Source organism: Syngnathus floridae, chromosome 2, assembly GCF_059516105.1.
Source record: "Syngnathus floridae isolate MCC-2025c chromosome 2, RoL_Sflo_1.0, whole genome shotgun sequence".
NCBI lineage: Eukaryota > Metazoa > Chordata > Actinopteri > Syngnathiformes > Syngnathidae > Syngnathus > Syngnathus floridae.
The window spans coordinates 26,535,592-26,560,386 of record NC_142414.1 but is presented as its reverse complement, the minus strand read 5'-3'; the positions used below and the strand labels follow the sequence as shown (position 1 = coordinate 26,560,386).

The 24,795-nt window shown below is 43.5% G+C and overlaps 2 protein-coding genes across 7 annotated transcripts; one reads left to right on the top strand and one right to left on the bottom strand.

The window, feature by feature from the left end:
- Nucleotides 1–133: 133 nt before the first annotated feature.
- Nucleotides 134–4,389, bottom strand: LOC148402898 (RCC1 and BTB domain-containing protein 1-like). 3 transcript variants are annotated; one of them, XM_088362409.1, is made up of 12 exons: nt 4,249–4,389; nt 3,259–3,421; nt 2,606–2,756; nt 2,359–2,525; nt 2,132–2,290; nt 1,965–2,072; nt 1,763–1,905; nt 1,282–1,472; nt 1,086–1,212; nt 865–1,016; nt 654–784; nt 134–491 (listed from the first exon to the last, which is right to left on the bottom strand). In XM_088362409.1, exons 2-12 carry the CDS (start codon nt 3,382–3,384, stop codon nt 351–353), a joined length of 1,596 nt encoding a protein of 531 aa, XP_088218535.1. In that variant the 5' UTR covers nt 3,385–3,421; nt 4,249–4,389; the 3' UTR covers nt 134–350. The 3 variants fall into 3 exon arrangements, with proteins under 3 accessions (XP_088218535.1, XP_088218553.1, XP_088218545.1); XM_088362427.1 differs by lacking the exon at nt 4,249–4,389 and adding an exon at nt 3,908–4,233 and having other exon boundaries at nt 3,259–3,515; XM_088362419.1 differs by lacking the exon at nt 4,249–4,389 and adding an exon at nt 3,908–4,232.
- On the top strand, nt 4,139–22,980 carry LOC148402897 (fibroblast growth factor 14-like). 4 transcript variants are annotated; one of them, XM_088362436.1, is made up of 6 exons: nt 4,139–4,545; nt 5,371–6,034; nt 15,560–15,670; nt 16,663–16,766; nt 22,089–22,287; nt 22,823–22,980. In XM_088362436.1, exons 1-6 carry the CDS (start codon nt 4,513–4,515, stop codon nt 22,969–22,971), a joined length of 1,260 nt encoding a protein of 419 aa, XP_088218562.1. In that variant the 5' UTR covers nt 4,139–4,512; the 3' UTR covers nt 22,972–22,980. The 4 variants fall into 4 exon arrangements, with proteins under 4 accessions (XP_088218562.1, XP_088218570.1, XP_088218589.1 ...); XM_088362444.1 differs by lacking the exon at nt 4,139–4,545 and having other exon boundaries at nt 4,559–6,034; XM_088362463.1 differs by lacking the exons at nt 4,139–4,545; nt 5,371–6,034 and adding an exon at nt 9,205–9,394.
- The last annotated feature ends 1,815 nt before the right edge of the window (nt 22,981–24,795 follow it).

Sequence of the window (24,795 nt, the reverse complement as noted above, 5' to 3'; positions counted from 1 at the left end):
TTTCCGCTAGGGCTCACCACCAATTTGATTCAAATTCGGGTCATTAATTTTCTCACCATGGGAATTATTAGAAGACAAGCCAGGAGGGATAGTATCATTTTGCATACTCGAGGTTTAAAGCAAGCTCATAACATGCATCAAATGCTTCTTTATTTTGGTACAGAGAAATATCATTTAAAATTCCACTCCAGTAGTCTTGTGTTCTGGGTGGAAGTTTAAAAACATAGCCGAACCAGCGGACCAAAACAGAAGTTCCATTTGCAGATTGCAGTGCAAAAGTCCCAAAGGCGTCTCAGGTGCTGTGCCGCTGGCTCATCCAGCATTTTTGAAAGCATACTAAACGGAGAGAACTAGTACCTGAAGGCACCAAAATAGCTTGCTCTGATGATGAACCCTTTGAGCATGTTTCCGTCAACTTGACTGAACGTTGGCGTCTGAGTCACTTGAGTGAGATGGTTGATACAAAATCTGAAGCAAAATTCTTCCAGGTCCTGCAAAAGAAAAAGTTGAGTTGTGAAGAAAGAAATTCCCTATTTTGTCCACTAGATGTCGCCTTCTGTGTTGGTCAAAATAGGACAGCGTATTTGCAAAAGTCGACTTTGGTAGCGTCATTATGAATGAGGATCAAATACAATAGAAAATGTATGTTGTACCTCTGCATCAAATTGTTTGGCAGATGAAAAGAGGGCAAAGGCGTTTTTGATGGTGATTCCTCTCTTGATGATCTGCTGACACAGATGCTTCAGGCGACTCTCACAGTAGGAGGTGGCCAGGTCCAGCAGACCTGCAGAAGAAACACAAGAACAATGCATACGCAGATCTACCGGCAGGCGGAGCAGACATTGCCAGTATAGAATAGATGACCGATAGCGTCCTCAGGTGGAAGGTCAACAGTGTCTGTGTAGAGGAACTGCAGGAAGGCACGGTAGATGGTATATGAGAATTGGCTGATCTCAATCACTTCCTGGTGACCTTCCACCCACTGGGACCGGAACATTGAGCGGAAATGCTCACACCTTGAAAACATTTGCACAGTGAGGAGAACCTTCATTTTTTTTTGTCTTTACTCATGCACGTGCACACACCTGATCTTAAGCACAGCTTTGTGAACATGGATGCATTTGCCTTCGACGATAAACTTGAGGTCTGCCGTTTCTGGACTGTCAAATTCTTTCTTCAGCGCCTCTGCGACTGTCAGGAAGTCGTTGTGCTCTAGAGGCAGCGTAAAACGTGCGTCGATTGATTAAGTGCATTGATCGGAAAGAGAAGCGTTTTGCTCACCCACTGACACCAGCCTCCACATGACCGGGGGGGACGCGAAACAGGCAAACACGTCATCCGTGTTGGTGAAGTAAGTGAGGCGCGGCATGACGACAGCTTGACCCCGACACTGACCCCACATATACACCTGGCCGCTCTGCGTCTTGGCCGCTGACGTGTTGGTCGAATGGCACGCGGCCACCTCGACAAACCTGGAGGATTAATAAATAACTGTGTGAACTAAATTCCCCCACTAACACCGGAATGCATTTTTTTTGGGTCATTTTTTCAAACTTTACAACAGAGTTTCAAGATTACAATCATTTTGTTCTATAATGGGCATTTTAGACGACGTAAATTCAATATTTGCCCTGTGTTGGGTGTTTCTAGGCCACAGAAATTCTTCGACGAACAATGTATTTTATGGAAGGACCCCTTCCCCCAATAAATCTGTTTGGTTCCACTGTATCCAGACAGACATGCATTACAAGTTTTAACGTACCTTTCTTCATCAGCCATAACTTGCACTGGACTAAAACAATTGTTCTTGTCGCCAATTCCCAGCTGTCCAAAAGTGTTTGCGCCCCATGAGTAAAGCAGTCCTTTATCTGTTACAGCGAGGGAGTGGCCATAGCCTGACACGACCTACACAGGAGAAAAATTGAAACGCTGCTGCCGTCTTTCCTCATCACAAAAAGTCTTACCTGCTTTATACAAGACTTCTGCAGAGCAGACAGACGGCAAGGCATCAGCTCGTTTCTGTTGTTACCAACACCCAGCTGCCCGTTGCCATTGTAGCCCCATCCGTGAATCTAGATGCAAACAAAATAGCTGCAATTCTCCAATTTCACAATGACACAAAAGGCCTCACCTCTCCGTTATCCAGCAGAGCCATGGAAGAGGACTGTCCGCACGTGATGCCGATCACCGTCTTACCCTGCAACGAGCCGCCCACCTTTACGGGGAACGGCTGGACAGCCAGGGAACCTGAACCCACCTGGCCGCAGTTATTAAAACCCCATGCAAAGACCTGTCGTTTTGTAAAAACCATAAGAATCAAAAGCAAAGACTAGCTGTGTCGTCGGGAACGCTAGCTACCTCTCCATCCTGCGTTAGGACCATGGAGTGATGAGCACCACATGCCACTTCTTTGACTTTCTTGTTCTGAATGTTGGCAGTGACCAGCACCTGGGACAGCTCGTGGTTGGCCGTCCCGACCCCCAGTTGGCAGAAACCATTGTGCCCACAAGCAAATAGCTTCCCATCTAAGACAATACAAGATTGTACAAGATACAAGTCATCACCTTTCTCAGGAATGTCATGTTTTTTTTTTTTAGTGACTTACCCTCTGTTGCCAGTAGGATGTGCGGCCCACTGCCATAACTCAAGCTAACCACCTTTTTCCCCTCCAGGCAGCTCAGTTGCTTCGGCACAATGGTGCTTAAACCGTCTCCTGTTCCAAGGCAGCTACTGCAGTTCAAGCCAAACACAAATACCTGCGATGGATGTTGCAATTCATAGCAAAAATTATATACGAACATAAGAAGGAATTATTTTTAATGAGTTTTTCCACAATAGAATTGTTCAGAGGATTTTACAGTCTTTGACTAAGAATTATTTCAATCATCAATTAATCTGTCAAATATCTCATCATCAATACATCTTAAAAATAAATTTCCTCATCCCTTTGTTTTAAAGACATGACATGAATTCAAACTGACAAGGCAGAAAATGTGCCTAAATGTCCCTAAAATGTCAGAAAGTCAGTAAAAATGTTGAAGTGTAAAAACAAATATATTTTAAGTCAACACAAAAATTACCAATCCAATTTCATGGGAAAAAAACTACAGAAATGAATAATACACACTACTGAGATGAAATTTGAAACATTTGGACAAAGAAAACAATTGTGAGGTTATCATCCTTAAACATCAGGTATGTGACCACAAACGATGGACCAACACAAATAAGAAGTAAAATCGAACAGCGTGGGAGCACCTTGTTGTCGTTTGTGATGTAGATAGCTTCATTAGCAGATGCTCCAAAGACACACGCCTGTTGGATGGTGGCAAGTTCCTCTGTGCTCAACAACAGGAGCAGAGGCCATTTGCTAAAGTCCAACATGACTTGCCAGCAAACTCTTGCTGAGGCAGACTTGAGGCTTCAGAGAAATGTGAGAAATAAATGGCAACACATTTGAGCTAAAGCAGAAAACATTGGATTCTTTGGAAGAGTCCTGAGATAAATGGAAACATCTGTGGGAAGATTTGAAAGAAGCAGGATGGAGAATTGCAATATCAATATAATGCAATACCATTTTTTTTTATGTTCTATTGTACTATGGAGTTATCATTTTCTGTACTTTTTTCTTGTATTTCTTTCAATGTTCGAAATAAACAAACAAAAAAACAAAAACAAAAAAATTGCCACCCTTTCAACCCAAAAATAAATAAAAATAAATAAAGTTTGATTGCAGTGATAAAGTTGCATCAATTTTATCCGGCTAGGCCATTTTTTTCAAAGAATTATGCGAGACTATTTGCCTTCGTTTCTTTTTTCTCTCTTTATTTAAATTAGGTTTTTTTTTCTATTGAACAAACGAATACCACCAATTTTGTCCACATGTTGGACCCCGAGACATTCTTACCTACAACATCGGAGCTGGGAAGGCGGCATGAAGTTGCTATTCTTTCGGCGATGAAGCGGCCCACAACATAACAAATTGTACACTTCCTCGTATAAAAAAAAAAAATCTTTAAATGTGAGCATTCAAATAAAGACCTCGACCCTTTCGTCACCAAACGCCCGTCATACAACGGTCGTCATACGAACGCCATACTGGCAAAATCCAAGTCAGGTGCTCAGAGGGGTCTTTTCCGAGATCTCGGTTGGTTTCCAAGCTTATAGGCCTGGACAACTCATTTGGGAGGGCGTAGTGAGCAGTAATTTACCCAGATCTTAACCCAATTATGTAAACTATAACCTTACCTGGTTCGAAGTGTTGCTCGGATGAGAGAAAAAAACTGTGGGCGTGGTTTGGGAACTATGCTGTGCAGATCGATACAAGTACCGATAGAATCGATATTAATGCAACTATTGATACCAATAAACCAGTCTTGACCTTTTACATTTATTTTTATGATTTCAGTTATTTTCGCAGAATCATTGTGCACAGTGATGGACATTTTGTAAGAGTGCGCTTTTGTTTGAACTTTATCTACCAGCTAACTGGAGCACAACATAAAAAAAATAATGATAACTACAAGTAAACAACCTGCAAGCAGGGTGCACAATTTTTCCTCTTGTGTTCTCTCTGATTGGCAGAGGAAACCCAACCAATGGTAAATCGGGTTGCAGTGATGAAATTATTTCACAAATAATATCAAAAAAAGCTTGGAGAAGGTGTCTGTCTGGACTAAGGGAATTTCAGATAGAATATATTCACGTCACAGTCGATACTTGACCAAATTTGTGGAAGGTTTGCGCGTCAAGTCTTTTATTATGAAGGTTGCGCACCGGATATCATGAAGTGGTTACTCGCTTCCACCCCTTGACTGATTGCTTAAAGCATCTCGGTGCACTTCTCCTTCGGTTGTCTCAGCTGAGGGCGCCCACGAGCTCCCTTACGAGCCACTTGATCGCAACAGCTCCCGCAACGGGAAGAGAGAGAGCAGGCGGCAGGAGCAAAACCTCTGCGCTTCGGGACTTTATGGATTATTGAGAAGTGGAGGCCGGAGGACGGATCAAATATTCACAAGGATTTTTACCGGGGAGGTGGGGTGGGGGGCAGCCAGGGGGGGTTTCAGCGCAGTGGGACAGTGCAGAGATTCCCTGCAGTGATTCCTCTCCGTGAGAGAGAAGGACCAGTGCTGCTGGATTGTGCATCCAGCGTGTGTGGTCGCTCGTGTGTGTATGCATGCCTTTGGCAAGCACCTCCCTGCTGCAGTTGTTGCCTGCTCTCCTGATACAAAGATGCCAGCGACTTGCTGACGGACACCCGGGATCCGCATCCCGCCCACCCTCTCTCCTCCACGCGCCCCCCTCCCCACCCCCGGACGCACGGAGCCCTGCCATCCCTCCGTCACTAATATGCAATGTTTTTTTGTGCAGAAGCCGACAGCTGCCGCGTACCACCGACTTCCCACTAGCGCCGCCACATGCCTGTCCGCTCCTCTCCCCGCGCCACGCGGCACACGACGACGCCATTTGAAGAGGAGCGCTCGGAGGCTCTTAACGCCGCGGCGGGAGCGCGGCAGCAGGAGGAGCAGCAGCAGCAGCAGCAGCGACCGCTCCTCCGCCACCTCCTTCGCCACCTCCTCCCCATCCTCCTCCTCCTCGGCTGCTAGGCACCACCAGCAGCCTCTCCAGCAGCCCGAAGCGGAGCTTGTTCTATTCCAAGCGCGCAGGAAGGACGGCAAGGAGGAATACGTTGAAGCGGGCGAGAAGCCGGGCGACGGCCCGGGCGTGCTTCTTCTACTCCTTTCTATGGTGCAGATTGGCGGAGGCAAGCACAGTCAAACTGAGCCCAACAGCTGGCCGTTTCCGCTGGCATGCAAACAGGGGGGCGGGTCGGCCCCCATGCGGTGGCAGAAATTTAGGCTGCCGCATCCGGTGCGCCTCTCGTCTCCCACCTCCTGTTCTCCTTCCTACTCCTACTCCTCCCCCTTGTCGGCCAAATCCATGCGGTTTATTTGGAACAACATTTTCAGCAAAGGATCGCATATGCTGCAGTGTCTTTGTGGCAGGAGCCTCAAGAAAAACAAGAACCCAACTGGTGAGTTGGAATGGGAGCGTGCGGGGAGACTTTGGGTTGCGTGCCCGACTAGTCTACTGGTTGCTGCTGCTGTTTTCTCTGCAGTTGTGCAGCAAGTACAAAGGAGGGAGGACGGTGTGTGTGTGTGTGGACGGGGGGGGGGGATAACCTAATATAGTGGCAGTGGGTGCACAAAAAGTGCGTGTGGCAGTGATGTTGCAGAAAAGCAAGTCTTATGCAGTATTCGGTCATTCGGGCCCCACTCAGCTGTCTGTAAGCGGTGCAGCTTTATTTCCACGCTCACTGTCAGTTTGAATGTGTTTGTGCGACTCCATCTCCCCGCCCCGCCCCCCGGGAGACACAGTGCCGATGCTGCGCTCATCAGAGCTTGTCAGGCTCAAGCTGCTGACTTCACAAAATCTAACAGTGTTGCTGTCAACTTTTTCTTCCGGCGGCCATGCAGCAATTCTGCCTCCTTTGCGCTGATTTAAGACAGATGATGCTTGGCTTGGGTGCAGCGATGATTATATTCATCTTAAAGTTGGTCACATTTAAAGTACGGCGTGCAGCATAGAATAGAATAAATAGTTGGTTGTGAAGGCAGGACAAGAAAGTAGTTAGTGTTTGGACCAAAATGTACAGGACTTTCTCAGAAAATTAGAATATTGTGATAAAGTTCTTTATTTTCTGTCATGCAATTAAAAAACAAAAATGGAATTAATAAAAGGCTTGCAATATTTCAGTTGATTTGTAATGAATCCAGAATGTATGACTTTTTTTATTGCATTACAGAAAACTTTATCACAATATTCTAATTTTCTGAGACAGTCCTGTATGTGTTCTCTGTAATCCTAAGTAAAAGTTTAAATAAATGAATAGAATACTTAAATTATGCTGACACTGCTGCAGTTGAAACAAATCCAACTTATGAAACTGAAAATCCATATTTATTATATGGAGGACACACTTATTTCACATCAATAAATGTGTGAGTACAGCATTACTTCAGAATGTTTAATATAAAAAAAAGCAATGCAGTCTGAACTTGGCAAATAAGTTACATAGCTGTACAATGTGTGCAAAGCCAGAAATGAAAACCAAGTATTACACAAGTCAATCATCTTGGCAGGTTGATGATTTTAAAAGTATTGTTGAAAAGTATGATTCAAAAGTCACATCTTTCGAATGCGAGGATGGTAACTGCTATTTGTTCAGTCATTGTTGGCAGGTAGGCGAGATAAGAGGGAAAAAAAAAACAAAGTAACATATTACTCACTGCTGTCTCGCTTTCTTTTCTCCTTTTTGGTCTTTAATTTTCAATTTTGTCACCGATGTGTGACTGCTGCCTCGGTTATTATGTTTGCTTAGGGCGCGTTCAGAGATTCATTGTTCGCTTTTGCCGTTCTGATCCGCCAGTGATCGGCGCTTTGACTTTAGACACGTCTGGAAGCATGAGATGGGAACACAACACAACACAACACAACATAACACACACCGGTGCGTTCGGAAAGTCCTGCACAGTGCTTCGTGCGAATTTCCAAACGTACCCCTCGAAGAAAGTGCAGCCTGCAGTTTCAACTTAAATTGAAGCCTTAAACTTGAGGTTTAAGATGTTCACCTCAGCTTACTTCAACTTTATTGATAGAGCACTTAAAAAAAAACGCAATTAAAACAAAGTGCTATGCATCAATCAAAATGGAACATAAAGCATCTCATACTGACTTCACTTCATTTCGAGAGCACTTTGAAGAATGCCACCGTTGAATTAAAGTGCTGTACATAAATAACATCAAACATAAAACAATGAAAACAATCAAATGGGGCACAGCGATGAGCCTTACACTTTTCAGGATGTTTCAATCCTTCCTATCTGGAGTTTGCTTGTTCTCCACACGCTTGCACGGGTTGGTACTGAAGGGAAAACGAAGCTTCATGAACCAGTTGTTGTACTCTTTGGCTCCTCTAGATGGAAATGTTGGTTTAAAGTGAGGCTTTTAAGAAATGGCAAGTCGGTGGGCTTTCAGAGAGTGCCATCTAGAGGTCTAAGTAAACACAACAACGGGTTCATGAATCATCTTGAAGCTTCATTTGCCCATCATGACTTGGCACCATCATCCTGACCAACTAGAAATGGTACCATTCATTGGGAAAGGTACCATCTAAGTCAGTGTGGTGCATCCCACGTGGTGCGACCTAGATTGAAGATGAGCCCTTTTATAGCCCGCGGTGCTATCTGTGCACATGCTGTCTTGCCTTCTATGGAGAGTTGCCATCAAGGCGACGTGTTTTCATATTTTATTCAAACGCCCACGCATTTAGCAATGGGCTTGGTGCCAGCTTTGGCTTTTGCAAGCGAAAAGATCCCCCCCTCCCTCGGTGTTTGCTTTGCATGCTGACAAATATCAGATTCGATTGCAAACATTTCCTGCAGCTTTGCTAACTTTGCTCAGGCTGCTGCTGCGGTGATGAGTTGACACATGAGTGTCCTCTATGCGAGATGGGTGTTAGCATGAGTGCATGTGTGTGTGTCAGTGAGCTCATTAATTTGTGGCCACTTTGTCCAAGCAGCCTGACTCTGCAGAAAAACAGAATGACTTTGTTGTACTTGCTCTGTACATCCTACACACACACACGGTCGAGGTCATCTCATATACGTAATTCAACCACCATAAGCACATCTCTAAGTTTATAATGAACTCCAGAGGTTCTTCGGCATAGCTCCTGTTTTCTTGCTTAATTGCATGTAGCGAGAGAATTTTTAAAGACAGAATTCACCTTAGGGATTTTGCGAGTGCGTTTGCAGTCTATGAGAACGAGCGGACGCTATAATCTTACGTGTGTGTGACAGGTTTGTGTCAGAGCAGGAGAGAGTGCTGAGTGTTATGTTCCCCTGGGCGGCGAGCCATCAAAGGCTCCACAAGGAGGTGTTTTCACTGACGCGGTGATAAGAAGCCGGGAAACATGCCGGCACTTTCAGATCATCCATCTTCTCCGTTTCAATCCTTGTCGATGCCTTACCACCACGGGGAGCTTTTTGCCCCTTAATAAAACACATTGGATTATTACTTAGTGTTATAAAACATTCTGCAGTGTCAACTTGCTGAGACAAAAGTGTTGACGATGATGGCGTCAAGGTGTGGGGAGGGACGGGGGGGGCTTGCTTTGTCCAGGCTGTCACTCCTAACTTAAACTTGTCCTTTGTTCACCTTCTGCCCGATGACAGCCCTGTATGACATCACCGCGTGTTTGTGTGAGGCCTTAAGAGGGACTTTTTGAAAGTATGTTGCGGTCAGTCATTGTTTGTGGCAGCCATGGACTTTGAGTTTATCCTCAAAGTTGCAGAGAGGCGCATACGGGCTGCTTTAAATCAAACGGAGCCAGGTAAGGGATTGTTTTTTTCCTGCCGGGTAAAAGATGAATACAGGATCGCTACGACACAAATTTCTCTTGCTTGACGATTGATTCGATCGTTAGTGAACGCTTACGCCTTCCGAAATGTCAAGTTTGTGTTATTATTTGTGTGCATTATGTCTGGAGAGTAATCTGGCGGCATAAACAAAACACGACGAATCTCTCAGAATGTCTTATAAATTGACGTGAAGAATTATCATAATCCTAAAAAAATCTGACCAAAGGCATTTGAGTTGTGCTGCTGCTAATGTTGGCTATTCCTTTAATTAGAATACTTCTGGTTTCAATTGAGGCTCCTCAATTTCAGAAGAAATAAAATACGAGAATGCAACACGTATTTAAAGCATAGTTGTCCGGGTCCTGTCCTCGAGGACTGAGCACAGGTCTTAACTTTGTGACTTAACTTTCCCTCATTAAAATGACATAGGATTTGATTTTTGGATTTGAGACCTGCCCATGTGTGAGTTGATCCCACCTCTGCTTGTTTGTAAAGTTTTTATCTGGGCGTTGTGAGAAATGCAAAGAATAAGGGAAGAGACTGAAGAAGAAACAGAAGGGAAAAAAAACACGAGATGAATAATTTAATGTGTCTCTTCCTGCTTACTGGGCTGGTAATGTTGTGAGAGAAGACAGAGGAGCAGGATGGGATACAAGGAAAGGAGATGACACTAGGAGAGAAGGAAAGAAACAGCAGAGGAGACACGCGGGACAGAGAAAAGATCCATTCAAATGTGACGTGACGTCTTAGTTTTTGCGTCTGCGTGCATCCTTTCAGCATTCAGCGAGTGCGATCGATCTTCCGTCACCCACCTGCGTCACTTGTCACCGTGGCAACGGTGGACTTCCCCCGGTGCTTGTGTGAAGCTGCGCGCGCGCGCGTGTGGGCGGATGTCTGCGAATGATGACTCACCCTACTCACGTCACTGTGGCGATCCTCACACTCCTCCCGTGCGGGGGAACACCCATGCACAAGCTGTCTCTTCCCTGTATGCACCATTCTGAGAAATAGTCGATAGGGGGCGCCCTTCTACCGGTGCAGGCGAAATCGGACAATGTCATTGAATAGTAATGAAGGCTGAGTGTGTCTCGTGTGTGTGTGTGTGTGTTTCTAGTCTGTTTTAGTGTGCAATTGTTTTTTTGCATGAGATGTGTCTACATGAATAGCTTATTATTGTCATCAAGCAGATCAAGTCGAGTTCTGAAAGTGGATAAACATAATGAGGACAGGATATTACTGGGTTGACTAATGAACCGTCAATTGGAGGGTAAAACAATATCATGCAAATCATCGACATTGACGGATTTTTTCCGTTATGAAAGCAAGCAGATAAACGGGTTGCATTCCAGCGGTTGTCAAGCCATCGTGTTTATATGTACTCTGGCGCCCTCAAGTGGTCTTCAAAGTAATTGTATTGTTGGCTGTCCATGGTGCTGAAGCGTTTTTTCGAGCTAGACGTGTTTGATGAGCAGCCGGAAAGATGTAGAAGACGTTTGACGTGTTATGGTTATTATTGAGAGATTCTTATGACCTAACCATGGCCGCCACGTGTGAGGAAATAATGTATGAGAGGAGTCCAATTGTGTCCCAGATAAGATTAGACTCTTTGAAAGGGTACAAGCAGCACTTCGCCTGCATTTTTAAACTGCTTTTAGGCGAGTCTCACAAGCCGCATTCACGAGTGGTGCAACTGTTTCCTTTGTTTTTAAGTTGGGGGGAAAAAAGAGCAAGAATGCGGACTGACACATGCACATTAATAGAGCATGCCAGTTTACAGTTTAATTTGAGATTTATAGTTGCTAATATGAATATAGAGCGCGATTAACATTTACAACTTAATTTTGGAATTACAATAAATAAAAAAGAAAATTCAAGCTTGGAAAGTAAACCTTAAAATTAAACATTTTAACTGATTTTTGATGCGTGAGGAAAGACAAAATATCGACTTATATAGAAGAGAAATAAAAAAGTAAATATAGAAGAGAGAAAATATATACGAATTATAAAATTGATTTTGTTTTCTGATGACCAGCTGTTGTCATGCACGCTGGGCGCATGGCTTCAGCAACACTCTTGAGAGTCCACAGCTCAACAAGCTGCGTCCAAGTAGACCTTGGATAATCACTGTAGCTTCCGTTTTGTTGCTTTCAAAATAAAACGTTGGACAGTATCCCCATCAGGCATTTACATAGTGTGTTCATGGTAAATCCGCGCAGCTCTTGTTTAAAATAGAAGCCTTCTTTAATTTGATATACTTCTTATAAGATCGCAAATGGGCTGTGGAGCCTTTGCCTGATTTTTTTTTTTTATTATGGTATGGATTGGCCATCGGCTAATAGCAGGGCACACGTAGACAAACAAGAGCCAATTCAGAATCACACCTAAGGACAATTTAGAGTTTTTCAACATGTTTTGGGAATTTTGGCAAGATGAGGAAGCCAAGCCTGCATTTTAATCTGCAGCATAAGAACTGTCACGTTAATGTGCTCATCGTTCTTAGCACAAATTGATAGAGACCCAGGAGTACTAAATCATTTCGGTTCAGTAGGTGCCAAAGATAGTAAAAAAGGGGCAATGAGAAGTGGGAAATGGAACGTTTTAATATGAACGTGCCCCCGCGTACCTTTTATTTCAAGTCCGTGTGTGTGATGTACTTTCTCATCGACTTGTTTAATTTTGAAAGTCCGAACACTCAACTTCCGGCGAGACTGTGTGTGCCTCACGTCTGTTTGACACACCTGGAGCGGCTCGCGGCTGCACGCGCGCCTCGCGCCCCACTCAGCGCAACCCACACGGACGTTTTGCAGCCCAAGTGGTCTTGGGATCGTGTCGCTTTTCCTTTGGGTGTCGGCCATGGGGAGGTGCAGCAGCGGCAAGGCAGCTCAATGAAGCGCAGGTGGCATTCATAAAGCGCTGCTGACAGGCGGGGCGGGGCGGGGCAGCGGGACGTGACGGACAGGTAAACCGCTGTGCGTTTTGAAGCCAATGGCCCGTGGCCGTGACGCGACGCGACGCGCAACGACTCTGAAGTGATGGGGCCGTTGTAGCCGGCAGAGCCGCCGCGACTGTGGGCTGCGGTATCGTTTGCGATCCGATACGGAGAAGGCAAGCGATCGTGACGAGACCGCCGGGGACGCGGGCGGAGACGGCTCTGCTTTTGTGTCGGCTGTCTCGGCGGGGACATGGCAGCGGCCATCGCCAGCGGTTTGATCCGCCAGAAGCGGCAGGCGAGAGAGCAACACGCCCACCGCCCGACCACTCACCGGCGACGGAAGAGCCCCGGCAAGAAGCAGGGCTTGTGCAACGGGAACCTCGTCGACATCTTCTCCAAAGTCCGGATATTTGGCTTAAAGAAGAGAAGGCTACGGAGACAAGGTGCGCGTGGACACGCATTGATTCACCCAGACACGTACATGTAGTTACACGTGCACGCGGCTCGACAGACAGACAGAAATGTGCGTTTACGCGCACACATTTGGACACATGCGCGCACACCCTAGTTTTTTTTTGTTTTTTTTTGCATGAAGCCAGACTGACAGATTGGGCTCATTTCTCTCTGTCGCGAACACACAAGCGCACTCGCTCACGCGCACACGCACAGTCGTGTCTTGTAGCGCCCTATATGGTTCACTAGTTTCCGAACACATCCATTATTGAAGCCACACATTGCTCTCTGTCTCGCCTCTCTCTTTTCTCTCCTACTCATTAAATGCCTGTACAAATTTGCTTTTATTTGGAAATGATATTTTTTGGGTTGAGTGTTTGCTTTTGTTTACGCAGAGGTCAAAGGTGTGCGGTCCGACTGTCAGCAGGTGAACTCACGGGCAGATATAAAAAAAAGAGCAGGGGCTGCTTCGGTGTCATGTTAATGGGGCCAGTTTGGACTCAAGAGAAGCAAGGGATTTGTTTTCTCTGTTGTCACAGCGTCACATCTTTTGTGTGCCCCCCCCCCGCTTGCTGCATATTATTAAGATTCTAATTTATCTTTGTGATTTCACGTGAATTTTATTCAGACGTGCCTTCTCATCCTTTGATTTGTACATCCCCACCTCCTGCATCCATTTGGTTTCACGCTAATCCTCCCTCTGCCTCAGATCGCTCCATCACTCCCTCCAGCCAACACCCCCAACACACACACACACACACACACACACACACACACACACACACACACACACACACACACACACAAAGCTTGTCAGTGTTTGTGTGCAACTTGACAACTGCCTTCCAGAGGTTTTCTGAAATCTCATATCAGAAGGGCGAGTCTGCCGCTGTTTGATGTATTGTGCGACTTGAGTGAAATCTTCATTTCAGATCATTTAACTAACAATAAAAGTCAGGGCTTTCCCAAGTTTATTTGGAGCATGCAAAATAAAGCACAATTTACAAATTGATATTGTCATATTATATAGTAGAGGCCAGTTCCATCACCTTGATTTTTTCTCCAAATGTCCTCCCTCTGATGGACAGGCTTTCCGTCCACTGTTTCCCCCGACTTGAAATCGATGCGTGATAACATGCCGGTATGGCAAATCGATGGCGGACTGAAGCGCTCGCCACCGCCTTGCGTTATTGTCAAGTGTGCCAAGTGTGCTTTGTGAGACTTGAAGTCAAAGACGGTTCAGGCATTTGATGTTCCTGGTTCTCTCATTTGTGATGGTGGAATAACCATGCTGAAGTCATGTGTCATCATTCAAAATGCAGTGTGTGTGTGTATGGGTGTGTGTGTGTATCGAGGCTCAAATGAACAATGACAGTGTGACGTGTCCAACTATCACAAGAGCTCAACGGATTAGCGCACCACATTGTGTGCGTGTTGTGCACGTGCGTATGTATGTGATTGTGTGTATGGGGGAATACCCCTCTACTGGAACACTCTGGAATCACGAGACTGTTGTCATGGAAACGCGAGGATGGGAATTTCCCTAGTAACAGACTGGGGATGGGGATGCTGGGAAGAAAAGGGAATATCACCTTGGCGACTGTGGAAAGAATGATGGTCAGCGTGAAGGATTTTATTTTATTTTTTGAAAGTGGATGTTGAAATTTGATGCTGTTCCCCTCGCTGTATTTATTTTGATCAATTATGCAGCAAGCAGCACCCATCCATCATCAAAATGTGATTCAAATCTAAATCGAGTTCATGAATAGCCCGTTTAGCTCGCTAACGCTTCCGCTATGATGACACAAGTGGGCCGAAGGGGGGCTTGCCGGTCAGACGTTCAATGAAAGATCCCAAATTGAAGCGGTGCACAAGGCGTGACCTTGACAGCAGCGCAAGGTTGCATATCGTCCTCCGCTTTGAAAGTCCCATTTTTTGTCGTTATGTACATTGCTGTCATCCTCATCCAAGCAATCAAACGGAGCCTTTTATGTTGATATGCTTTGAATGCCCGCCGCATTCATTTCCAAGCGCCGCGCCGACTTTGTTGTCAAGCGACACACCTCGTCTTCCCTCCACAAAATGGAGCCCTCACAAAAATGGAACCCCCCCCTTGCCCTCTCTCCCTAACTGGGTCAGCTTGAGTTTTTGTCTCCGTGCCTCACCCTTACGCTCTCAAAGGGGATTCCCAGCATGTTTTGGAAAAGTGGGTGTGGCCATTTATCCATTTTGAATCTCTGATTGAAAACATTCCTTTTGATCCTGACCAAAGTTTTTCAAGCGGAACTATTACCAGTGAAAGAGGGATTACTCGGAGAAGCCTGTGATGGATTCGATGTGCTTGACTGGTCCTCTCTCCAGGAAGTCCCTCAGGATGGGGCGTCGAGACTGTCGCTTTGCTCACGTTGAATCTCAAACGGGCCTTCGACAAACCTCGGAACTGGTCATAAACAATAAGAGTAATTATTTTTTTTAACCGAACATATTAGTAGAGATTTGCAGATGAGCAAAAATTCCAACTGATGCGGCAAAGGAGGTTCAACATGTTTAGTTTTCCCATATGAGCTTTTTGATTGGCTAGCAACCAATCCGGGAGGGGAGGGGCGGAGGAATCCAACTCACCTGCAAACGTAACGCAATAAATAGCATATTTCAAATACTATATTCTCATTCATATAGCTCTTGTATTGGATTGTGTTTATCTCCAGTATGTACATTTTTCCAAGCGGCCTCCTTTTTTTTTTCTCCTTAGAACCGCAGCTGAAGGGCATAGTGACCAGGTTGTTCTGCAGGCAAGGCTTCTATCTCCAGATGGGCCAGGATGGAAGTCTGGATGGGACCAAAGACGACAGCACCAACTCCTGTAAGTTTGCAAACACCAACATGCTGCTTCTTATTCTTCTTTCGATAAATTATTTTTGTTTTGCCATGTTTTTGACATTGCTATATCATATATGGGGGCATGACGTAAAACTGTCCTTCCCTGAAATGTACGAAAAAATTTGAGAAAATTAGGTGGACGTCCAACATAATAGGAGGCGTGAAAAATTCTCAAGAACACATGAATAAAATGAAAATGGCCATTTTGGTTTGAAGCAGCCATTTGTGCCAATTACAAACAAAATGATCATTTTGAGAATTTTGCCTTAAGAGATGTCTTCATCACTTGTAGCTTTAATTTTCTCTTCTAATCAACTGGAAGCATTTTTTGCTACGGATGATCACCTTTGCACATTTCACGCATTTATTTCTTGCGCTCAATGTTGTGCGCGTTGGCCTCGGAGCGATTTAAAAAGCACTTGGAAGCAGTCTTGATTAATGAGGACTCTGCCTTCCCTTCCGTAATCAAGCCTTGATTGGAAGGACGACGTACTGCAAAAAGAGTCATCTGCTGTCAAGCTTTCCATCATAGCTTCTACTTGTGATTGTACGCACACATGTATCATTCGCGGCACAACAGAGCGACTTTTATGAAAGATACACTCTGGAGACACAAGCGTTAAGACGAATGGCAAAGGAACATGGAAGAAAATGGAGTTCCCTTGTCGCTCTTCTGGAAAGACGTTCGACAAGGTTGCAAAGTGTACTCGTTGAGCAAAATAATTGCAAGGTTGCTGATGTTCTACTTTCAGGGTGTTTGATGGGGTTGAGGTCAGGATTGATTGACATTCATTGGCATCGATGTTGAAGAAACATACAAATGTGCAATTGAAGAGATGGCTTCTGTAAAGAGGCCTGGAAAATGTGTAAAAGAGAACCAGATGTAGGATTTCTTCAAAATAATATTAATTTTATTTAATTTTATTTATTTATTTGTTTATTTATTTATTTACTAACCTTTTTTTTTTTTTCCAGCTTTGTTCAACTTAATTCCAGTGGGACTCAGAGTGGTGGCCATCCAATCAGTAAAGACCGGTCTCTATATCGCCATGAACGGAGAGGGTCATCTCTACTCCTCGGTAAGCGTGCCACAAATATGATGTATATATTTCGATTTGGAACAACTCCCAGGTGTCTTACTAAAATGAATGTCTGTGACTTTCTGTCAAAATACACAAAGGATGAAAAATAAGTGCACATTTTACATGAGAGTTTCATGCAATCGCTGAGTATGGATGGATTTTGTTACCATGGCAATCGGGGCGGAGCAAAGCAAGTGTCCATTCAATGTACCTAATTTATTGACTATCTTGCTATATTTATTGACTATCACTACTGTTCGGATCCCTCTGGGCATTTTTTTTAAATGATGCACAAAGAAAATGTCCATATCAGGAAATGTTCACCACCCCCTTGCATCCAGACTGACCAGGATAAATTATTTTCTGTATCACTGGTCTCTAAAATGATGAGATAAGCACTTCATTCATAACAGAGTCACTTATTTTGGAAACGAACATGGAGCTTAGGCTGCATGAAGTGGATTTGTGGGATTAGAATCATTGTTGTCTAAACAAAATTACGGAGCGTAAGCTACACAGCCAACACACAATGCTATTAAATGGAGACAAGAGACTGTTGGTAATAAATCGATATTGTATTTCACAAATGTATACTTTTAAATTCTGCTCATGGCTTTGAAGGCATTTGTGCCAGTTATCTGAAGATAGGATTTGGAAGTATACTCATCTGTGCTAGTTGTTTTAGCTTGAACCTGCAAAGTCATGGCTTGAGAAACTGTGAGCTTGTGTGGTTTTTTTTTTATTATTATTATTCTTTATTGCAATTCAAAATTTCTGAACATCTTGCTACACACGTACACACACACGCACACACACACACATGGGACCGTGCAGCCATGCATAACAAAGTCTGCTGCACATCATTAACAAATTGTAAGAAGAGGCTAAAAAATCGTGTGGCGCAGTCTCAAATGGGGAATTAAAAGTCAAAGAACTTTGATGCAATATGGAATGCAATCTCATTGGAGCCACAGACAAGCCAAGAGAAAAACAAAAATGATGATCAATTATTTAATGGTTAAAGAGGAGATGATGTGAAAATTATTTATATATACGTGTGCGCGCGTGTGTGTTTGAGGGTGTGACCAACAGATGGCTTAGTGTGCAATGAGTTGCAGCCTGATAATTATGGACCATGTCGCAAAGTGTGAACGAGTTTGACACATGAGCGAGACAAGGAGTAAAAAGAAGTGGTTTTTTTTTTTTTTAATTCGAATGACACATCATCTCAGCAATTCATAGATTGTACCACAATTGAATAGAAACAGTACCCCATTCAAATCATGTGTTACACTTACTGGATATATTGCAAAGGCCCTGTTATTGTAACTTCCCCTTATTTTTCTGCAGATTTTCTTTCGATTTCTGTACAAAATGTGCAGGTGATTCCATTCAGAGCAATGTCATTGCAACACTTGGAAATCGCTCATTTTGCAGAAAGAGGATGACAAGAGGTTTTTGTCTGACCCTGTATTTATCCCCCAACCGGGTCAAGTACCGGCTGACAGAAAATACGCCCGGCCCGTTTGCGTGTGTAATTCGAGTCCCCGACGTGCCTGTCGCTTGTCTCGTGCGCGTTCACCATGATTTTTTTTTTTTTTTTTTTTTCGGGAGAGATTGACTTGACTTTGCTTCAAGCGGAAAAGGGGAGTAGAACTTCTCAGTCAAAAAGGTTTACACATGGCCAGGCAATGTGGTGACTGACAGTGGCTGAATGCTACCCCGGTTGATAGTTGTAAACGATTCTGTCCATTCACCGGATGTGTGTAACTACTAAAATAAATTTTTCCATTCGGTCTCACGTGGGTAATCCGAATATTCACACTGAATGTCAATGTCAAAAAGAGAATAAAAATTAGTTTCTTAAGGCAGTAGGTGCTAAAAGGAAACTCAAGTGAAGTGATGGGATTTTTTAAAAACTCATATTCATGGTACGTTAAGAACGATAGAAATACAATCGATTTGCGTGTATGTAGATGCTTTTATTTTGATATCATTTCCTGTAACGTACCTGCCGCTTCCTGCTTTGTTAATTACGTCCTGCCTTTTTTCTATGTGTTCAAAAAGAGTTTCAACAAACTCATTTCTGACCGTGAGGGATGCTAGAAGCAAAGTCGTAAGTAAAGTTTATTTTTAAATTGAATAATTGTTAGATTAAGTTGGGTTTAATGTTGGAAGAGAAGGTAATCAATCATTTAAAAAGTTTGTTTTTATTGACATATATTTACATGGTATTTGGTAAAATGAAATTCACTCTATTTTAATCCAATTGGGTTTCTTATCTGTTGACAATAGACGGGGATAATTATTTTTTATCAATAAGTACGGACCAGCGAAAAATCGTCAAGTGCCTGTTGACTTGAATGTGATTTTTTTTTTCTTTTCAATGTCATCTTCGAAAATACCCACCTAACACAACTTTAAATCAAACGGTAATTTTACTTTTCGCAAGAGTGTGCAATTGACAAATTCTATTTTTACCCACGCCAAGGAGGCTGTGCTTGCAACCAGTTTATTTGTCAGCAGAATTACACCCAAACAGTCTGCAATGGCACTCTTCACTCCTCCACACTCTTCATTGCACTCACTGGCTCCTTTTTCCGTGGAACAATTTGTTTACCCACAATCCCCTTGGGTAATTAGTGTTGTGATAATAACACACCCACAAAGTGAGCAGTGCATGCAAATACTTAGACACTTGTGTTTGCCCACACATTGGGCTGGAAAAAACAACTTTCATGACCTAAAAACATGAAAGCCACGTTTTGAAATAAGGTCTGAATAATAACTACGTTAGAAATTTTCACCAGTCTTGTATACAGAGATTTTTATGCCTCATGTAAAATCTATCACGTCACAAGACAATACAGCAATGAAACAAAAGAAGTCAATGGTTCATTTATCTTTTTTTTGTAAGCCTATAGGACCAAAATATTTCTTTATAATAAATCTGCCATTGACTTTTCCATTGCATATTCATTTATTATTTGTGTTTCTAAATATATTGGAAGGTGACCTTGAAAAAAAAATGCTTATGTTAGATGCAATTGCGATATTGAGGGTGAAAAAAAATTAAATAATTTTTCAAAATCATTTAGCTTTGCTTGATTGTCTAATTTACAAGCCACGGAAGCAGCTAGTGTAACAAAGAAGGAAGCAACACGGAGTTTGTGGATTCCCGTGTTCCGCTCCGCTTGAAAACATAAAATAATTTTTTCAGACGACTGCAAAGCCCGCCGGTTGGAGATTCCTGCTATAATCCATCACGAGCAGGAATCTGGCCACAGTGGATGAGCCAGTGTGTCTTCAGCCTATTTACCCCCGCAGTCACATCTCTCAGGAATAGGACAACTTGTGACCTTTGCGTCATTCACAGCTTGCTCGGATTGACGTCGCCGCACGCATCATCGCCGTTTGATTTTGTGGATGCCACCCATCCTTGCCGCAAACAAGAAACATCACTTCAGGCTCGTTTTTATCATTTTATTTAGCGGTGTTCACAAAACAAATACAAAATCAATTTACATTTTGTATGGGAGAGACCGCTTCGGGTGATTAATGCATCCCTCACTATGAAAGCCTGGAGTATTTATGAAGGTGAAATAATCCTAATTAGGATTGTTTGGCCTTGGTAGAGGTATACATTACTCATTGCCATTCTATTGTGCTATTAATTAAATTCAAATGGACGGTTCAAATCATAAAAGCTACGGTATTGAACAAAGAAAATATGCAATTACATTTTTTTACAAACTCGTTCAACCCTTGTTTTTAGGAGACGGTATTGATTCGTTTAAAATGTTGGTGTGCACGCACACACACACACACACACACACACACACACACACACACACACACACACACACTAGCAAAGGGAACTTCTCACATTTCGTCCTTTACGTGGACAGGAATCGTGTCCCGTCTGAGAAGACAATGGCACCTTGTCAGAAGATGAACGCCAATAAACCCAAAGTAAAACAAAAATTTAAAAAAAACATTACATTAGTACAAAACGTACTGAAAGTCACAGATATACCACAGAGCACGACCATGTGGGGGCAAAAAAAGAAAAATAGCGAATATAAGAGAAGCAAATGAGAAAGAATCACCCACTGTTTTTCCAAGCAGAGGGCTTCTGTTGTCATGCTGCTTTTGTGATTCATTTTCCTCTTTTTCTTTCACTCTGCTTTGTGTTCTTTCATTCATTTCTTTTTTGTCCTTCTGCTATTTAGAAACGATGACAGGACCTAACCCGCTAAAATGACTCACCTGTCTTCAGCTTGAGCGTCAAACAGCTTTTATTCTAAAAGCAGCTTTGAATGATGCATGGCCTCCCTGACCGCCGGCGCAAACTTGAGCCGGGCCCCGCTCGCATCACAAAAGATCATCTTCTTCAATAATGAATCTTGGCCCGAGGTCGAGACTAAATATGTATTACAACCTATTCAATCCCCTAAAGATCCTGTGACTGTTTCAAATCGGCGCAGTCACCCATGCGTGATCGTTGGCGGCATGCCGGTGAGATCATTCAATCTTCATCACCTGCCTCGTTTTGTCACCAACCAATTATTTAGTCACATAGCTGAACAAATGCTCCTGAGTCTCCCTCCGTTCGTTCCCTCGAGCCACAAGTGTGTGTGTGCGTACATCAAATACGTGGCGACTTCCCACGGTAACGTTCTAGAAATCTTGTGTGGAAAAGCATATGTCAAATGACTGAGTGGTTATCGTTTACATTTTTTTTTTTGATCTGACGCTTGCACCACTTCACACATCGGCACACTTACCCCTCCCTCTCAGCGCTGGTTGGTTGCCACGGTTACATTGTCGCCTCTCTTCCTCATGTTGCTATGAGACTCGGACCGGCAGACCTGAGCTGAATGACAATGTGTCTGTGATTCTGGCAAGAGGACCACAACAGCCAATAAGAAGAAGCCCAGACAAACATAGCTTATCTGGGCACTTCATTCACACGTTTGTTCATCTGTGCCGATTTATGGAAAAAGATGATTCATACGTTCTTATTGCTGCCACTTCTTTGTTGTGAGCAGGATTAGAAGCGTTTGAATGACAACTTTGTGGAGGATGGAATCTGTGAGACAGACGTGCGTTGAACATTGGGCCAACATGTGAATGTCTCACTTTGGACACTTGACGAGTTGATGAAATAGCTCATCAAAACCAGCAACAGAGGAACACGTTCGTGAGAGCCTCTCAACGATGTGATTTCATTCTCAAAAATCTCAAGGGTCCATGAGATTATGAATGACACTTGCAGTGCTTCCATAATACGATGTCTTTTCATGGTTGTCTCCACAGGAAATGTTCACCCCCGAGTGCAAATTCAAGGAGTCTGTGTTTGAGAACTACTACGTGATCTACAGCTCCATGCTCTACAGGCAAAAGGAGTCGGGCCGGGCCTGGTTCCTGGGCCTCAACAAGGAAGGGCAGGCCATGAAGGGCAACAGAGTGAAAAAAACCAAACCAGCTGCTCATTTCCTGCCTAAACCTATCGAAGGTAACTCACCTTCATCTTGTCTTTAGTCATATTAATAATAATAATAATAATAATAATAAATGTAATTAGTCATTTTATATATATTTATACTGATTTTAGTCGTACTAGATTTTATTGAATTATAATATTTAGTTTTAATTTTGATTAATTTAATTTTAATTTTTAATTTTAGTAGTACTAGATTTTAATGAATTATAATATTTAATATTTTTCCAGGAATATATATCACAGATTTTAGTAGTATTACATTTTAGTAGAACTAGATTTTAATGAATTAAAATATTTAACATTTTTCCAGGAATATATATCACATATTTTAGTTGTACTAGATTTTAGTAGAACTAGATTTGAATGAATTATAATATTGAACATTTTTCCAGGAAAGCAGCATCACTGATTTTAGTCGTACTAGATGTGAATGAATTATAATATTTCACATTTTTCCTTTTCCTCTTTCCATCACTGTTCCCCCTTTTTGTTACTTTTATGTCATCCATCCTCTCGTCATCCCCCCCCCCCCCCAACTCCCCTCTAGTTGCAATGTACCGAGAGCCTTCACTGCATGACGTAGGGGAGGCGGCGCCTAAGATCGCCGGGGGCCCGCCTTCCAAAAGCACAACCAGCGAGCCAGTGGTTATGAACGGTGGAAAGCCTGTCAACAAAGCCAACAAGGAGGAGACATAACACCATCCCTCCCTCCCCCCCCCACCACTTCCCCTTTCCATCCACAAACAACCAGAGGCTAGGAAAAGTCTGCAACAAATGGCGACGAAAGCCAGCGCGCACCTGGCACCCCATTGCCCTGGAGAAGATAGAAGCGGTGTCGGCGGGCGAAGGCCAAACAGGAAGAAAATGAAGTGGCAGCATTGTGACCTCCCCCAGGGCAGAAAGGGTATTGTTCAAATGACACAAACAATGATACAGATGTGTCATCTCCTCTGGTGTTTTCATGTGATGGTCTGGAAGAGGCCTGCTTGTTCTTCTCTGCTCATGCTCGGTTACCTGGTATGCTTGCCTTACACAACACTAGCTCCGTGCAATACATTTGAAAAGAAATATGCTGGAGCGTTGAAGATGCATCCGATCTGGCAACCTTCTGTATCTGTACCTGAGCTCACTTTTTTTTTTTTTTTTGGGGTTTAAGGGCACAAAACACGAATGAACCCCCCCAAGCTGCATGGTTGTGCAGATACAGAAGAGATTTCAGTTGCTACCTCCCTGCCAAGCACCTAAAGAATGCTACCACCTCATCCCTTATGTAGTCCTTCAAGAATTCCTGCAGCAATGTGCTAGCGTCGCCACGTAGCAAGAACAGAAGCGCTTTCACCTTTTGGAGTCCTAAGCAAAAAACAAGGTGGGACAAAATTTGTGTTTACATGGAATGGTGGAGGACACGTAGAATGTAGCTGAAGGGAACGGTGTGTCATAACTTGCTGCCTTTCCATGAACTTGAATTTAAAGGTAGGAGTGAACAGGGTAAATCAATCAAGCCACAATGTGACGATGGCTGTGTGAGATGCGGGTATTTTGGAACATGCTGGCTTGAAGTAGCCTTGGGTGCAGAAAGCCTCAATAAGAATACTCGCATTATCATCTTGTGTGGTCAATGAAAGCAAACCAAATAGATTCCTCACTGTGACCAGCAACATGGCTCCAATCTGTTCAGGAATCGGACCAGGCTTTTTTTTGCTCGGACACCGGTGAACCGAGCTGGTAGTTGCTTCGAAACTATCCCGGGCTTCGAAGGTTTCAATACTGTGATCCGTGAAGGAGATACAAGGGGTGGGCATTTCACAGATGAACATCCATCAGTATGGACATGTTTATCATGATTGTCAGTATGAGTCATTGTGGTTGGAAGAAGCCAAATATGTTGGATTCTAGGGCTTGGAGATATAAAAAGGTGCCAAGTTGCGGTATTGCAGGATGGGAAGAAAAGTTCATGTATGAGTTGAGGTGTGCTGCTGGAGTGAGGAAAGAGGTAGAAGTGGAAGTTCATTAAGATGGGCTCTGGTCCTCATCTTGTTTGCTCTGGTGATGGACAGATTGACTGATGATGTTTGCAGATGATCTGTGGTGAGAGTGGGGAGCTGGTGTTAAAGAACCTAAAGAAAGACAGAACACATGAATAGGAATAAATGATGTAGCCCTACTTTCTTTTTTAAAAAGTCATATGTGACCCTTCAGCATCGACGTTGCCCACCCCTGCATTATAGGTAGAGATGGGGAAAATGAAGCTTCATGAACCAGTTGTTGTATTCTTTGGCTCCTCTAGATGGCAATGTTGGTTTAAAGTGAGGGTTTTACGAAATCAGCTCTTTGGTGTGCAGAGAGCGCCATCTAGAGGTCTAAGTAAACACAACAACAGGTTCATGAATCATCTTGAAGCTTCATTTGCCCATCATTAATTCTAGGTACAGAATCTAGGAGTGGTTGATCCCTCTAAACTGGAATAAGCACTCTGTGAAGATTGCCCCCCCAAAAAACAAGGCCGTGTGATTTATCAGA

Coding starts and splice junctions, on each gene's coding strand:
- LOC148402898 (XM_088362419.1), bottom strand. CDS start 4,029: ATGCTCACATTTAAAGATTTTTTTTTTTTATACGAGGAAGTGTACAAT. Junction 2,757..3,258: donor ACATCACAAACGACAACAAG/GTGCTCCCACGC, acceptor CATCCATCGCAG/GTATTTGTGTTTGGCTTGAA. Junction 1,906..1,964: donor AGAAGTCTTGTATAAAGCAG/GTAAGACTTTTT, acceptor TCTCCTGTGTAG/GTCGTGTCAGGCTATGGCCA.
- LOC148402897 (XM_088362436.1), top strand. CDS start 4,513: ATGATAACTACAAGTAAACAACCTGCAAGCAGG. Junction 16,767..22,088: donor AGGGTCATCTCTACTCCTCG/GTAAGCGTGCCA, acceptor TTGTCTCCACAG/GAAATGTTCACCCCCGAGTG. Junction 22,288..22,822: donor CCTGCCTAAACCTATCGAAG/GTAACTCACCTT, acceptor ACTCCCCTCTAG/TTGCAATGTACCGAGAGCCT.